The 16,026-nt window shown below is 53.1% G+C and overlaps 1 protein-coding gene and 1 pseudogene across 2 annotated transcripts; one reads left to right on the top strand and one right to left on the bottom strand.

Annotated features, from left to right (window-relative positions):
- The first annotated feature begins 3,759 nt into the window (after positions 1-3,759).
- On the top strand, positions 3,760-8,151 carry PNCK (pregnancy up-regulated nonubiquitous CaM kinase). Its single transcript, XM_050775347.1, is given in 13 exon segments — positions 3,760-3,861; positions 3,864-4,008; positions 4,863-4,932; positions 5,221-5,352; positions 5,721-5,795; positions 5,903-6,041; positions 6,250-6,373; positions 6,562-6,637; positions 6,732-6,844; positions 6,926-7,004; positions 7,092-7,179; positions 7,326-7,470; positions 7,755-8,151. Coding segments are annotated over 12 exon segments (1,281 nt in total). The 3' UTR covers positions 7,464-7,470; positions 7,755-8,151.
- A 2,313-nt stretch (positions 8,152-10,464) lies between these two features.
- Positions 10,465-15,778, bottom strand: LOC126945936 (60S ribosomal protein L18a-like; annotated as a pseudogene). The gene is made up of 2 exons (XR_007722556.1): positions 15,246-15,778; positions 10,465-10,665 (listed from the first exon to the last, which is right to left on the bottom strand). The product of XR_007722556.1 is annotated as a 60S ribosomal protein L18a-like (transcript).
- Between the last annotated feature and the right edge of the window lie 248 nt (positions 15,779-16,026).

The following is a 16,026-nucleotide window of genomic DNA, read 5'->3' as shown; positions in this document are numbered from 1 at the left end:
TATTCCATTGTCCAGATATACCACATTTTATTTGTTCACCTACTGAGGAACATCTTAAATGCTTCCAGTTTTTGCCAATTACGAATAAAGTTGCTAATGCTATCACACTGGTCTTTTAGGGAAAAAAAGGCTGCTATAAATATGTGTGTGGTGGTTTTTGTGTGGACATAAGTTTTCAAATCATTTGGGTAAATACCAAGGAGTATGATTGCTGAATTGTATGGTAAGAGTATACTTAACTTCGGAAGGAACTGCCAACCGTTTTTCAGGGTGGCTGTACCTTGTCGCATTCTCACCAGCAATGAATGGGAGTTCTTGCTGCTGCTCCAGGTCCTTGCCAGCATTAGGGTTGTCAGTGTTTGGGGTTTTGGCTATCTAGTAGGTATGCAGCGGTATCTCCTTGTGGTTTTAATTTGCAATTCCCTAATGATGTATAATGTTAAACATCTTCTGATATGCTTATTTTCCATTTGCATTTCTTCTTTGCAGAGGCATCTGTTCAGATCTTTTTTTTTTTTTTTTAGACGGAGTTTCGCTCTGTTGCCCAGACTGGAGTGCAGTGGCACGATCTCGGCTCACTGCAAGCTCCACCTCCCGGGTTCACGCTATTCTCCTGCCTCAGCCTCCCAAGTAGCTGGGACTACAGGCACCCGCCACCTCGCCCGGCTAATTTTTTGGGGTTTCACCGTGTTAACCAGGATGGTCTCAATCTCCTGACCTCGTGATCCACCTGCCTCGGCCTCCCAAAGTGCTGGGATTACAGGCGTGAGCCACCGCGCCCGGCCATCTGTTTAGATCTTTTGCTCATTTTTAAATTGGGTTGTTTTCTTATTGAGTTGGGTCTTTTCTTTTCTTTTCTTTTTTCTGAGACAGTCTTATTCTGTTGCCCAGGCTGGAGTGTAGTGGTACAATCTCAGCTCACTGCAACCTCTGCCTCCTGGGTTCAAGCAATTCTCCTGCGTCAGCCTCCCGAGTAGCTGGGATTACAGGCACCCATCACCATGCCCAGCTAATTTTTGTATTTTTAGTAGAGACAGGGTTTCACCATGTTGGCCCAGCTGGTCTTGAATTCCTGACCTCAGGTGATCTGCCCGCCTCGGCCTCCCAAACTGCTGGGATTACAGGCGTGAGCCACCGCACCTGGCATAAGTTTAATTCTCTTAGCAAGGCTATTTTTTAACTTTCTGCAGAAAGGTTACACTTGCCAGCAGTTTTGCCATGCAAGTACACCAAACAAAGGAGGGAAGCAATTTTTATCCCCTACGCAGTTTGTCCTTGCTACTGTGTCCTGTTTCCATTGGCTGGAGCCAGACCTCACAATCTAAACTAAAACCTGATTGGCTAATAGTTTAAAACTTTTAAAAATAGGTAAAAGCAATGGAAGGATAAAGGAAAAGAGGAAGTTGCTGACGAAATGACTTAGAAAAGTAATAAGATTCCCAAACAGGAAAGGGACATAGGCTGCGAGCTGGGACATGCCTGTGAGCACGTCCAGCACAGATATCTTGGTTAAAGTACAAGGACACAGAATGTACTACGTGCCTGTAAGCATGTTTAACAGCTACATAGGATAGGGCTTAACAAAGAGTTACTAGCACAAAGCAAGGAGGCTTGAAGGAAGTTAGTCTTTAAAAGAAACTATTATTTCTAACACTTATGATTTATTTTTTAATAAGAAGGGAAACTTTGAAGAGGAACTTTTTACTTTCTACACTCCATCTCAAAAAAAGAAAAAAAGAAAGTGGGGTCTTGCTATGTTGCCCAGGCTAGGCTGGAACTCCTGGGCTCAAGTGATCCTCCAGCCTCAGCCTCCCAAAGTGCTGGGATTACAAGCATGAGCCACCTTGCCAGGCCGGAAGGTGTAATTCCTCTTGTAAACACATGATACAGGCCTGGTGCGGTGGCTCACACCTGTAGTCCCAGCACTTTGGGAGGCTGAGGCGGGCAGATCACCTGAGGTCAGGAGTTCGAGACCAGCCTGATCAGCCTGGCATGGTGAAACCCTGCCTCTACTAAAAATACAAAAATTAGCTGGGCGTGGTGGCGTGCACGTGTAGTCCCAGCCTACTCAGGAGGCTGAGACAGGGGAATTGCTTGAACCCAGGAGGCAGAGGTTGTAGTGAGCTGAGATTGCACCACTGCACTCCAGGCTAGGCGACAGAGTAAGACTCTGTCTCAAACAACGACAAGAACAACAACAACAATAACAAACCAAAAAACCCCATGATACAATGATTTAAAACAAAAATTGTGCCATCAGTTTTTACATGAGGCCAGGGGCATCTGAGTCACCTCGTGGACCAATACCTGCCCGTTGGCTCTTCTTTCCCAGGCCCACTTTGGAGGTGGGTGCTTTCCTTCTGGCCTCCAGTTTCCATCTGCTGCCCCTCAGAGAGGTCTCTTTGTGCCATCTCTGTCCACGTGGGCAGTTTTTTATTACTCACGCCGCCATATTTCTCTGTCCACGTGGGCAGTTTTTTATTACTCACGCCGCCATATTTCTCTGTCCACGTGGGCAGTTTTTTATTACTCACGCCACCATATTTCTCTGGGACACAGAAATATGTGTATTTCTATTTCTTTTTATAACCCGGGACCATGTTGTAGAACTCTGCTAATGCTTCTTCTGGCTTGAGCAAAGCACCATTGGCATATTAGACATTCTGGGGAATTATCTGTAGGTATCTGTGAACAAATTGCACTTCCTGCTGTCATGAGAAGGGGCTCAGCATCAGTTCCATTCCTGTTTTTTTTCCGTTTTAGATGTCGGTCCCAGGAAACCCTGTTCACATAGATGAGCAGGTAGGACTGGCGCTTCTGAGTGCCGGGGTCCCAGGCACTTCTGCAGTGCCCTGGGAGGGTGACTGGGAAAGGCCAGGGGGCAAGAGCTGCCAGGGGCCTCCTCAGATTTCCCAGTTTTTACAGAGTATATATGGGAGTTGAGGTCTGGCAAAATGATTTTTAAAAAACTCTTCCTGCCCCGCAGACTCTCTTGAAGACTCTGTGTCATGCCAGGGCCCATGGGTCACTGTGAAGATTGGACCCTGCCACTTGATGGAACCCCTGTGATGCTGACCTGCGGGGATGTGGAGCACAGACCCTGGGGAGGGTACCAGAACCTCATGGGACTGGATGGCCGGCAGCGAGGGGCGTCCAGTAACTGTTGGATGCAGAATTGAATTCAGTCACCCGCACTTATTTCCTGTGCTCGTCTTGGCTGGGTTCGCGGAGATACACTCTCTAGGAGCAGACGCTTTGGTGAGGAAGACCAGGCGAAGAAGGTGATTTTTGCTGTTGGACGTTCTAAAGACAGGGCAGGGGTATGCGGGGAGAATTGGGAGAGGCAGAGCCAGGGAGGCCGGTTTGAGGAGGGGACATTTGAGCCGAGATCTGATGGAGTGAGGAGCCAAGCCAGGCAGATATCTGAGCGAAGAACATTCCAGGCAGGGGAGCAAAGGCTGGGACGCAGCTGCAAATGTGGTCCGGGTTAGGGCCAGTCAGGAGGCCAGTGGCCGGGAAAGGTGGGGAGGGGCCAGAGCAGTCATTAGGCCACCCCCTAAGGACTCATGCTTTGACTTGGATTGACATAGAGAGCTGCGGGAGGGTGACATGATCTCAATAAAAGGAATGCTCTGGCTGCTGGGTAGAGAAGAGAGTGAGGGTGAGGGATTAATGGTGGAGCTAGAGGGAGCCCAGTGAGTGCCGGGAGCCCAGGGTGGCAGAGCTGTGGTGCAGGGCTGCAGGGTCCTGGAGCTAGGGATGGAGGCTGTTTTCGGGCAAGTGGCCTGGTCGGCCTGTCCTCGGAGAGGCGGTGAAAGCAGAGACTGGAAGGCAGAGAGCCTTGCCGACCTGTGGCCGAAGAGAGCTCTCTGGGAGACAGCCACCGGTGGTGCAAAGGTCCTGGGGTCGGCCCAGCTGGGCCGCAGCTCCGGGAGGCGGCGCGAGAGAGCAGTGGGCCGGGCGGTGGTGGCCGGCGCCCGAGTCGGAGCCCGGCGATTGCCTTACAAGGTGCCCTGCGGCGCCGCGGCCGCGCTTGGCCACTGCGTGCTTGGGCGGCCGGCGGGGGCGTGCGCGGAGGGGGCGGGGCCGGCGGGAAGCGGGCGGGGGGCTTGGTGAGGCGGCCACTGCACTAAACGACGCTGCGGCACCCGCTCCAGGTCCGCACCTGCTTTGGGGCGCGGGGACGCGCGAGGCGGGGGCGCACCAGGTCTGGCCCACAGCCGCCACAGCCCTGCGCGCCCGCAGCACACCTGTCACGCCTGGCGCGCCCCCTGCCCGCTCGCGCTCGGTCCACGCAGCTCAGGACGCGTGCGGCCCAGGCTGCCAGGTCCCCCTGCTCCGCGGCGCCGAAGGCCGGGCTGCGTCTGCGGCCGCGTGGGTGGCCGCGGTCTTGGCAGGTGGCTGCGCGCGGGGGTCGCAGGTGCATCCCGGGCGGCTTGGTGGCTTCGGCAGCGGGTGCCTGTGGGCGCTGTGCCATGGGTGGCGGGTCTACGCGGGGGTGGGGGCGTGGGCTCTGTGGATGTGTGGATGGGGGAGGGACCGGCGTGGGTGAGCATGGAGCCTTCTGGAAAGCGGCCGGATGTGTGGAGGCAGAGAGGCAGCATCCAGGCGCTGGTCGCTGTCGGGGTGCAGGGTGTGGGGGCGTGGGATGGCAGCTGTAGGCCTGGGATGTGGAGGCGCGTTTGCGGTGGCCTCGCTGCAAGGCGTCCGTCTGGGGGTGTGGACCTGGACGGGGGAGGGGAGGGTCGAGCGCAGCGGCAACGGCTGAGGCCTGCCTGACAGGGGTGGAGGAGGAAGCTGCCCTCGCCTCCGGTGCGGGGGAGGGAGGAGGGACCCCCATCACCTCTCCCCTGCCCCTGCAGACATGCTGCTGCTGAAGAAACACACGGAGGACATCAGCAGCGTCTATGAGATCCGCGAGAGGCTCGGCTCGTGAGTGTGCGCGCGTGTGATCGTGTGTGTGTGTACCTGTGTGAGATGGCATGTGTGTGTGACTACGCAAGTGGGTGTGAGATGATGTGTGTGTGAATATATAAGGGTGCGTGAATGTGAGTGAGTCTGTGAGATGGCATGTGTTGAGTTTCGTGGGGGGTGGCACAGGGCCAGGTAGGGCCTCCCCATCTTCTTCACAGGGGGCCCTCCCCGCTCCCCTCTCTCTCCCTCCTGCCTCTTTTCTCTTCCCACTTCCTTCCCACCTCCCACCGCTGGTGTCTGCGGCAGGGGTGCCTTCTCCGAGGTGGTGCTGGCCCAGGAGCGGGGCTCCGCACACCTTGTGGCCCTCAAGTGCATCCCCAAGAAGGCCCTCCGGGGCAAGGAGGCCCTGGTGGAGAACGAGATCGCAGTGCTCCGTAGGTGCGCACCTCACGGGGCCCTGGGATGTGGCATAGGTCGATGAGGGGTGCAAGGAGTCCCTGGTTCTAGTCTAGGCCTGGCCACCAACCTTTGGGAAGCCTGGGGCAGTGCTCTCTCTGGGCCTGCACGTCCCTGTGGCAGCCACAGGGAGCTAGTGGATATTGATCTGTGCTTTTCAAATGGGCTTTAGAAGGAAGGCCAGGGCTCAGGCTGGAGCTCCGCCTTCCTGGACCGGGCAGGGGTGGCATGTGGTAGGGAATGGGGAACAGAGGTGGGAGGAGGAGAAGAGGGAGGAGGCTTTTCCCGGGGCCTCAGGACAGAGCACCCCTTGACTCTGTTGGCCCACAGGTGCTTCCTTGCCGTTGCAGGATCAGCCACCCCAACATTGTTGCTCTGGAGGATGTCCACGAGAGCCCTTCCCACCTCTACCTGGCCATGGAACTGTGAGGAGGGCCTGGGCAGGCTGTGGGAGCCGGGGAGGGGCTGAGCAGTGAGTGGGGCTGAAGGCCAGGCTGAGTGCCTGGGTCAGCCAAACCCCTGGCACCCCCAGGGTGACGGGTGGCGAGCTGTTTGATCGCATCATGGAGCGCGGCTCCTACACAGAGAAGGATGCCAGCCATCTGGTGGGTCAGGTCCTCGGCGCCGTCTCCTACCTGCACAGCCTGGGGATCGTGCACCGGGACCTCAAGGTGCCTGGCTGGGGCCTCTGCGCCCCACCCTCCCACTTGCCCACCTGGCCCTGCCTTTGTTTTCCCGGGAGCACGGCTGGGGCCTTTCTTGATCTCCCACTCCACCAAGGCTCTGGGGAACCTGAGAGTGTGTAGTCCTCATCCTGTCCCAGCACCGGCACCGCATCAGGACTGACCTGGCCCTTTTCCCGGTGTCCGTGTGTCACAGCCCGAAAACCTCCTGTATGCCACACCCTTTGAGGACTCAAAGATCATGGTCTCTGACTTTGGACTCTCCAAAATCCAGGCTGGCAACATGCTAGGCACCGCCTGTGGGACCCCCGGATATGTGGGTGAGGGACGGCACCCTGAGGCTTGCTGGGAGTGGGGTGGCCTGGGGGACCCTAGATAGCCGGGAAGGCTGTTGTGCCCGTTGCCTTTGTGTGGGCCATTCCTGGGCTTGAGTAGGCTGAGCCAGCGACACTGAGCGGCATGGCTGCGTGTGTGCCTGTGCGTGCGTCTGTCTGTCTCTGGCCCCCAGCCCCAGAGCTCTTGGAGCAGAAACCCTACGGGAAGGCCGTAGATGTGTGGGCACTGGGCGTCATCTCCTACATCCTGTGAGTTACTGCTGGGAAGGCTTGTCTCCTGCCTGCCTGCCTCTGCTGGGTTGGGGAGGGTGGGGCAGCTGGGTGATTCATCTGTGGGTGCCAGGCTGTGTGGGTATCCCCCCTTCTACGACGAGAGCGACCCTGAACTCTTCAACCAGATCCTGAGGGCCAGCTATGAGTTTGACTCTCCTTTCTGGGATGACATCTCAGAATCAGGTGAGCTTCAGGCTGGCCCATGCTTGGGGGTGATGCAAGGGAGTGGGGACCCGATGGGCTGACCCAGCCTCCCTGCTCCAGCCAAAGACTTCATCCGGCACCTTCTGGAGCGAGACCCCCAGAAGCGGTTCACCTGCCAACAGGCCTTGCAGCATCTTTGGTGAGTGGGAGCCCTGCCGAGCTGCCCCAGGGCCAGGGGGACTGCACCTGCAGAGAGGCCCCCCCCCGACCTTCAGCCTTTCCCCAGGATCTCTGGGGACACAGCCTTCGACAGGGACATCTTAGGCTCTGTCAGTGAGCAGATCCAGAAGAACTTTGCTCGGATGCACTGGAAGGTCAGTGTGGAGACACCCAGTGTGGTCACCCGCTGCATCCCAGCTGTAGCCCGATCACTGTGACTGCCCAGTGGCCACTGTGGCCCTCACAGTCTTGGGGCTGGGGCCTGGCCCAGGCCTGGCCTGATCTCCCTCTCTTCTGGCAGCGAGCCTTCAATGCCACCTCATTCCTGCGCCACATCCGGAAGCTGGGGCAGAGCCCAGAGGCCGAGGGGGCCTCTGAGCAGGGCCTGGCCCGCCACAGCCACTCAGGCCTCCATACTGGCCAGCCCCCCAAGTGGTGATCCCCAGGTGTGTTTGAAGAGCTTAGAGGGTGGTGGCACTCCATGTGGCCAAGAGCTAAGTGGGGTGGCCCCCACAGGCCAGAGGGCTGAGGGCAGAGGGCAGAGGGAGGAGCCAGGGCCCCAGGAGAGGTGGAAGGACAGGGAGGGCCTGTGGGTGCCCGAGATTGGGCAAGGGAGTGAAGGGGGAGAGGGCCTCTAAGAAATCCAGGATTTGACTGAGGTGGGGGTGGGGGCACAGGGCTGGCAGGTCGGCTCCTAACTACCCCCTTTCCCTCTGCTTCTCGCTCTCAGGCAGATGCCAAGGCCAAGTGGACTGACCCCCAGATTTCCTTCCCTTGGATGCTTTTGGTCCCCTCCCCCAACCCTTCACCCCTGGGGCTGGCCTCTGCTGGAGTTTGAGATTTGAGGGTGTGGCGCATGGTGCTGGGGTTGGAATGGAGCACCCTCAAGTCTGTCCCCAGGCTCTGCCCTGCCTGGGGGCAGTGGATCCCCTCCCCTGTTGCCTCTCCCGCCCCTGCCCCCCACCCCACCAAAAGCCGAGGAGGTGCTGGCAGGCGGGCCTCAGGGGCTGTCTTTCCTGCATGGCTGTTCTGTGCTTCGCTGAGTGTGGATGGTCCTGCTTGTGCCATGGTCATGGCCTTCCAGCCCCCTCCAGTTTTCCCCAAACCAATAAAGAAAGATACAGCAATGGGCCAGTGGTGAACTGGGGGTGCGGCGAGTGTGGAGGAGACCTGGTCACTTGTGGGAAGGAAACCAATGAGACCCTGCCACACGGCTTTACCCACTGCCACCTGAACCTCTGCTCCCTCTCATCGTGGCAGACAAGTTTCCAACTGTCCAAAAACTTCCTGTCCCCTCTCCCCAAAGCACCAACAAGTGACAGCGTGGCCAGGCAGCTCTGCCACCCCAGAGGTGTAACTGCCCAGCCTTGGGGTCCTGGGACAAAGTGGAGGCAGCACACGCCTGCTGGGCTGCCAGCAGGGGGCGCTGGCAGGAGGCTGAATGTGGCTCCAGACCCCCAGGGATGGGCTGCAGTGCCCCTGCCATGCAGGGCCGGGCCTGGAGTGCCTCAGCCAGGTGCCTGGGACTGGGAAGGGCTCACAGGTGCATGGAGGGCGACCAGAGCCCAGAACTGTCACCTTCCATCCCTCCCTCCCTTCCCTTTCTTGATGGCCAGAGGCCATCTTGCCAAGCAGAAGAATAGGGAACCCCAGGGTCAGGGGGTGAGAGGAGCTCCTTGTCCAGGAGAGGGCCACACGGGGCCCTCTTCCCCTCTGCTGTGTGGGGGGCTTTGGAACCCTCAGGTTCCAGGCTGGGGTAGACCTGGGCTGGAAGCTGGGACTCTGGGAGCAGTGGCAGCTTGGCAGTGGCTTCTGAAGTGAAGAGCCGTGGCCTGTCCTCTGGTCTGAGTGGCCCCAGGCCCACCAACCTCCATTCTGGAGCGGCCAGGGCTCCAGAGCCCTGCCTTGCTGGGTCCCAAACCTCTGCTGGCCCCTCTAGCCCTTTCTCTTGGGCCCATCAGGGGAAGACCTCTAGAGCCACTCCTTGGCCCCAGCCAGAGTTCCAGGCAAGCTGGCCACCCCTCCCTACCTTCTGAGACCCTTGCTCCCTGCCAGCCCCCAGAGTGTAGCCTGATGACCCACGGCTTGACTGGCGAGAATGGTAGAGAAGATTACCCTCCCTGTTGAACTTTGGGCCCCAAAGGGAGGCGGTGAGGGTCAAACCAAGGCTGGCCTGGGCCTTGTGGGTGAAGGCTGGAGTGGGGTTCAGGGTTGGAGCCAGGGGACCTGGCTTCCACCAGGGAGAACAGGCTGGAGGTGGGTGGGCAGCCTCCTCCTCCATCCCCACAGCCACTCCCAGGCCATCCTTCGCTCCAGACTCTGGGCCGCACAGGGGACCTCAGTCAGCCAGTACCATGGCCTCCTCACCTCCAAGACCTGTCCCACTTGCCCTCACCCGTACCCGGGGCCTTGTTGCCTGTGGGCACCCCTGCTGCGGGTCCCCCTTCCCATCTTCTCCGTTGTTCACACTGGACTCCCATGATACCTACTTGCTCTTGTTTTGGTCAGATGTTGACTGAGCCTCTACTCTGTGTCAGGTGCTGGGCGCTGAGTAGGTGCCTGCCCCCCAGGAGGACGCCCTCTATTTTAGGGGTGGTTTTACGGGGATGATAAAAATGATCTTTGTGGGTCTGGGAGCCGTGAGCAGGAGTGCCAGAGCCAACCTTCCAGAAGAAACCAGCACTTGCTCAGGAACAGCCAGCTCTTCTAGTCCAGGCACTTGGCCAGATCGCCTCCGCTTGGAGCTCAAGCCAGCTCTGGGCTGCCTTGACACAGGGTGCAATATGGCCTCCCGTCAGCAGGGGGAGCCACGGCCCCATCTTTAGACGTCCATTAGCCTCCCCTAGTTCCTTCAGCACCTGGGCAGCCTCTCAAACCCGTTCCTCTTTGCCACTGCCCCCACCCCACACCCTGCAAATCCTGCCCTGGGGAAGTCCAACCTTGGGGGAGAGGTCCTGCCCATCTGTGATAGGGGTGAGAGGGGGAACCCCCAGGTCAAGCAGAGGTGGCACCCCTCCTTCATCCCTCCAAGACCCCATATGAGGAAGGCAATTTGGGTCCCTTAGGCAGTGGGATGGCAGCCAAGGAGAGAGAAAGGACTGGTTTAGCCAAAGGCAAAAGTGGTGTGTGTGTGAAGTGATGGCAAGGGAGCTGCGCTGGACCCTGTGAGGGCTTCTCAGGCTCAGGGCCGTTGCTGAGGCTGGCAGCAAGAGGAATGGGCCAGACCAATCCTGGCAGGGGAAGGAGCTGGAGCTGTAGTCTAGGAGCAGTGCGGAGCCATCGAAGGGGTTTTTAGCCAGAGAGCATTCTTGTCCAGTGTGGGTTAGGTGCTGAGCTGGGGCTGGCTGCTGGGAATTGGAGTGTCTGGAACCAGACCAGAATCGAGGGTCGGGGGAACCCTGGTGGGCATCACAAAAGGAAGCTGTCTCTGCTGTTCTGGGTCACACGGGGTGGGTCACGTGCTCCATCTTGAAGCAAACCTGTAGGTAGCAGAGTTTCAAGGGAAGCTCAACCTGTGGGTCCACCCTAGGGACAGGGAGACACGGAGGTGGTCCTAGGAGCTCTTTGGGAGTCACGTGGACAGGTCTTGTGATGGGTTGCAGGTAGGGAATGAAGCGAGAGGATCCAGGTAGGTCATGGTCCTGGCAGCAGAACATTCATCAAGAAGAGTTCAATGAGCATCACTTTGGGGGAGGAGTGATGAGATTGATTCTGGATGTGGTGAGTTCGAGTTGCCTGAGGGGTATGAAAGTAGACTTACTTTTCACCCTTCTCTTTGCAAATATGTGTCTAGCATTGTATCTAGTAGTTCTGGAAGGTTTATTCCTTGTAATAAAAAGAACACTGATCCCTCGAGCCCAGGAGTTTGAGACTAGCCTGGGTAAGATGGAGAGAACCTGTCTCTACAAAAAAAAAAAAAAAAAAAAAAAGAAAAAAAAAAAGCTAGTAACGACTCTTTATTGAAAAGCTTCCTATGTATTAACTTGAACCTCACCTGTGAGATAGCTGCTATCATGGTCATCATCCCCACTTCACATATGGAGAAACTGAGGCATAGAGAGGCTAAGTGAGCCAAAGTTACACAGCTTGTGGCAGAGTGAAGATTTGAACCCACGCTCTCCCACTGCATCCTCTTGCTTGCATCCATGCAAGCGAGGTCTTGCTTGGGACATAATTGTGTGGGGAATTGAAGAAAACAAGGCGGCATTTGTTCCCCACTTCTCTTTGTGAATGCAAACTCTGTGTGTCTGAAGGAAAGAGAACCCTGGGCTGGGGGACCCCACGCTGGATTTGAGTTTGGGTCTTGCACATGGTTTGTGTTGCCTTTTTTTAAAAATTTTTTTTATTTTTTACTTTTTTTTATGAGATGGAGTCTCACTATGTTGCCCAGGATGGAGTGCAGTGGCTATTCACTTCACAAGTGTGATCCTACTACTGATCAGCACACGAGTTTTGACCTACGCTGTTTCCGACCTGGGGTGGTTCACCCCTCCATAGGCAACCTAGTGGTCCTCTGCTCCCAGAATATTGATGCTGAACTTAGTATGGACACCTGATGGACATAGCACACTACAGCCCAGAACTCCTGGGTTCAAGTGATTCTCAACCTCCCGAGTAGCTAGGACTACAGCTGTGAGCCACCATGCCACCTGGCTTGTGTTGCCTTTAAGGTCCTCTGTGCCTCAATTTTATGTCCTGTTAAGTGGGAACCAGGGAGGTCTTTTCACAGTGGTGGAAATGGGGCATGGGAGCTGGGCCCTACAAAGATCCCTTTGGAGTTCGGTGTGAGCAACGGCCTGGAAGTGGGGCAGGGCAGGGCTGGTGGCTGGGAGACAAGCCTGAACCATGTATAGGACAAGGCAAGAGATGTGGGGCTACTGGAAGGATGGAGCTTGGTCATGGAGTCAATGGGAGTGGGAGGGGGGGAGTTGTGAGGGAGTTGAGGATGCTGCCAGGGAACCCAGGAGAGCAGCAGGTCTGTTGAAGAGATGAAGTGACCAAGTCAGGCCCCCTGGCCAGGTGGTGGCCGAGTTGGCACTATAAGCCACATGTTTCTTCCTGCCAGGCACTGTCTGGGCATGTGGTGACCATGTTCTCCACCCCACCCCAGCTTCATTCAGGGATCCCTATCACCAGCCCAACACAAGGTGGGCAAGATAAGAAGTATGGAATGTTTCAGAAATAACAAAGAATCCCGTCTGGTTGAGAGAGGTTGTGAGAGGAGGTGGGTAGAGATCAGCCTGGAAAGTGAACTTTCTCAAGAGGGCACTGGGAGCCACTGACGTTTTAAACAGAACAAGTGACAGGATCTGATTTTTGCTTTACGAGAATTTTTCAGTATTTTTCAACCCTATTATCTGCCCCCTTTTGAGAAATAGAAAAAGCCCAGGCTTACTATCACGCTGGTCTTTGAAAAAACAAAAGCTCATGCCCATCTCTCCAGAGCTCCTCCCTCACACCCCATGGAGATTTCCATAGTTTCCCTCACCCCAGGGAGCCAAGTCTTTCCTCACATGATGCCCTGAGTAGAGGTTCAACTGCTTTTTGCCAGTTTCTCCTTGTAGTTCTTTCAATTATTGCTTTATGTATTTATAAGTTATGTTATTCAGTATATATGAGTTTAGAATTGGTATGTATTTTAGGTAAGTTGAATATTTGATCAAAATATAGTGATATACATTAATACTAGCAATGATTTTCCCTTCTAGTCTACTTGGTCTGATATTAACATAGCAACTATAACTTTTTTTGGTTAACATTTGACTGGTATATTTTTTTCAATCCTTTTCCGTTCAAATTAAAAATTTGTTTTTTATTGAGGTACAATTCACGTACCATAAAATTCACCCTGTAAAATGTACAATTCAGCAGTTTTTAGTGTATTTACAGTGTTTTGCCACCATCACCACTATCTAATTCCAGAACATTTTCATCACCCCGAAAGGAAACCTTGTATGCATTTGCAGTAGCTCCCTATTTACAACCCCCCCCCCAGTGTTTGGCAACCACTAATTGACTTTCTATCTGTGGATTTGCTTGTTTCAATATTTCAAATTAATGAAATCATACCATACGTGGACTTTTGTCCACGGCTTACCCTTACTATGATGTTTTCAGGGTTCATCCATATTGTAGCATGGATCAGTACTTCATTCTTTTTTACAGCTGAAGAATATTTTACTGTATGGATAGACCACATTTTATTAATCATTGATGGACATTTGGGTTGTTTCCACTTTTAGCTATTGTGAATAATAGTGCTATGAACAATTGTGTGCAAGTTTTTGTGTGGATGTGTATTTTCAATTGTCTTGAGTATACACCTAGGAGTACTATTGTTGGGCCATATGATAACTCCATGTTTAACTTTTGAAGGAAATGCCAAGCCATTTTCCAAAGCAACAGCACCATTTTACATTCCCACCAGCAATGCATGTGGTTCAAATTTCTCTCCATCCTTGTCAACACTTGTTATTGTGCGTGATTTTTAAAATAGCCATCCTAGTGTGTGTGAAATGGTATCTCATTGTGGTTTTGATTTGTATTGCTCTAATGACCAATGATATTGAGCATCTTTTCATGTACTTATTAGTCATTTGTATATCTTATTTGGAAAAATGTTCATTCAAAACTTCTGTTCATTTTTTAATTGGATAATTTATCTTTTTATTGATGAGCTGTAAGGGTTCTTTATGTATTCTGGATATTAGATCCTTATCAGATATATGATTTGTAAATATTTTCTCCCATTCTGTGGATTATCTTTTCACTCTTTGATAGTGTCTTTTGAGGCACATGGGTTTTTTTGTTTGTTTGTTTTTTGTTTTGTTTTTTTTTTTGAGACAGAGTTTCACTGTTGTCACCCAGGCTGGAGTGCAATGGCACGATCTTGGCTCACTGCAACCTTCGCCTCCCAGGTTCAAATGATTCTCCTGTCTCAGTCTCCCAAGTAGCTGGGATTGCAGATGCCTGCCACCATGGCTGGCTAATTTTTTTGTATTTTTAGTAGAGACAAGGTTTCACCATGTTGGCCAGGCTGGTCTCGAACTTCTGACCTCAGGTGATTTGCCCGTCTCAGCCTCCCAAAGTGCTGGGGTTACAGGCGTGAGCCACCGTGGCCAGCCAGAGAGTGTTGCTATGTTAAAACAATATTGTTTTCCAATCCATGAACACAGAATATCATTCCACTTATTTTGTTCTTTAATTTTTTAAATGATCTTTTACAGTTTTCAGTGTATACATTTCGCACTTCTTTTGTTGTTAAATTTATTTGTGGATTTTATTCTTTGTATGCTCTTGTACACAGAATTGTTTTCATAATTTCATTTTTGAATTGTTCATTAAAAGTGTATAGAAATAACCATTGATTTTTAAAAATATATTGATCTTGTATTCTGTGGCCTTCCTAAACTTTTTATTAGTTCTCGCTCTGTCTCTCTCTTTTGACGGAGGACCGGGGTCTTGCTCTGTCACCCAGGCTAGAGGCCGGAGTGCAGTGGTGCAATCACAGCTCACTGCGGTCTTGAACTCCTGGGCTCAAGCAAATCCTCCCTTCTCAGCCTCCAGAGTAGCTGGGACTACAGGAGCAGGCCACCATGTTAGGTTCTAATTTACTTTATTTTATTTTATTTTTAGAGATGGAGTCTCACTATGCTGCACACGCTGGTGTTGAACTCCTGGGCTCAAGTAATCCTCCTGCCTCAGCCTCCCAAAGCACTGGGATTATAGGCATAAGCCACCATGCCTGGCCCTTTTTATTAGTTCTAATAGGTTTTATTTGTGTGGATTCTTTGTGATTTTCTACACACACCACGTGTCATCTGCAAGTAAAGAGAATTTTACTTATTCCTTTCTAATTGGGATGCTTATTTCCTTGTTCCCTTCCTTTTCTCTCTTTTTTCTTTTTGTTTCTCCTGCTTATTGCACTACCAAGAACCTCCAATACTACATTAAATACAAGTGGTAAAAGAATCCTTTCCTTGTTCCTAATCTTAGAGGGAAAACGTTTAGTCTTTCATCATTAAGTGTCATGTTAGCTGTGGATTTTTCATAGATGCCCTTTGTCATGAGTAACTTCCATTCTGTTCCTGTTCCTAGTTTGTAGAAAGGTGTTTTTTTTGGTTTTGTTTTGTTTTGTTTTTTGTTTTGTTTTGTTTTGTTTTGTTTTTTCACTGGGCTTTCCTGAGTTTATTTGGGGCACACCCGGGCGAGGCCCCTGCGCCCAGAAGAAGGTGTTGGGCCTCTTGGTGATGAAGCGTGATTTGTGCTGACGGCGCAGGACCCGGTGGGGCAGCGGGAACTTGATCTTGGAGTCGTGGAACTGCTTGATGGCCGACCAGCGGCACTTGCTGGCTGCGATCTCCCTCACCTTCATGATCTGGATGGAGTGGACCCGGGCGCCATGCCGGGCGCCCATGTCTCAGTAGCACTGGGTGACAGCCCCGCGGTGGTCAGGTCCCGGTATTCCCGGTACATGTTGTGGGTGCCGCTCCGGGAGTCATAGCGCAGCCAGATGCCGAAGTTCTTCACCCGCAGGGGGCGCTTCTCAAACACCTGCCCACAGTAGACAATCTCCCCTGAAGACTTCTTAATCTTAATCTTTAACTGAGATACGAAGTGCCGGAAGGGGGACTCGGCAACGACATGATTAGGCGCAAAGATTCGCATGCGGTAGAGAGGCGGTGTGTGGCATTTGGGGGTGGGCAGGCAGCGACCCACCACCTTGTACTCTTGTAGTGCGCTCGGGACCTTCATGGCGTCCTCTGCGCTCGCCGCCACCCGCCAAAGGACTGTTTCAAGTCATGAATGGATGTTAGATTCTGTCGAATCTTTTTATGCACCTATTGAGAGGATCATGTGGTTTTTGTCCTTTTTCTGTTAATGTGGTGTGTTACACTGAGTTTCAGATGTTAAATCAAGCTTGTATTCTTGGTATAAATCCCACTTGATGATGGTGTCTAATCCTTATGTGCTGCTAGATTTAGTTTTTAAATATTGTGTTA

Source organism: Macaca thibetana, chromosome X, assembly GCF_024542745.1.
Source record: "Macaca thibetana thibetana isolate TM-01 chromosome X, ASM2454274v1, whole genome shotgun sequence".
Lineage (NCBI taxonomy): Eukaryota > Metazoa > Chordata > Mammalia > Primates > Cercopithecidae > Macaca > Macaca thibetana.
This window is presented reverse-complemented; position numbering and strand designations above follow the sequence as displayed.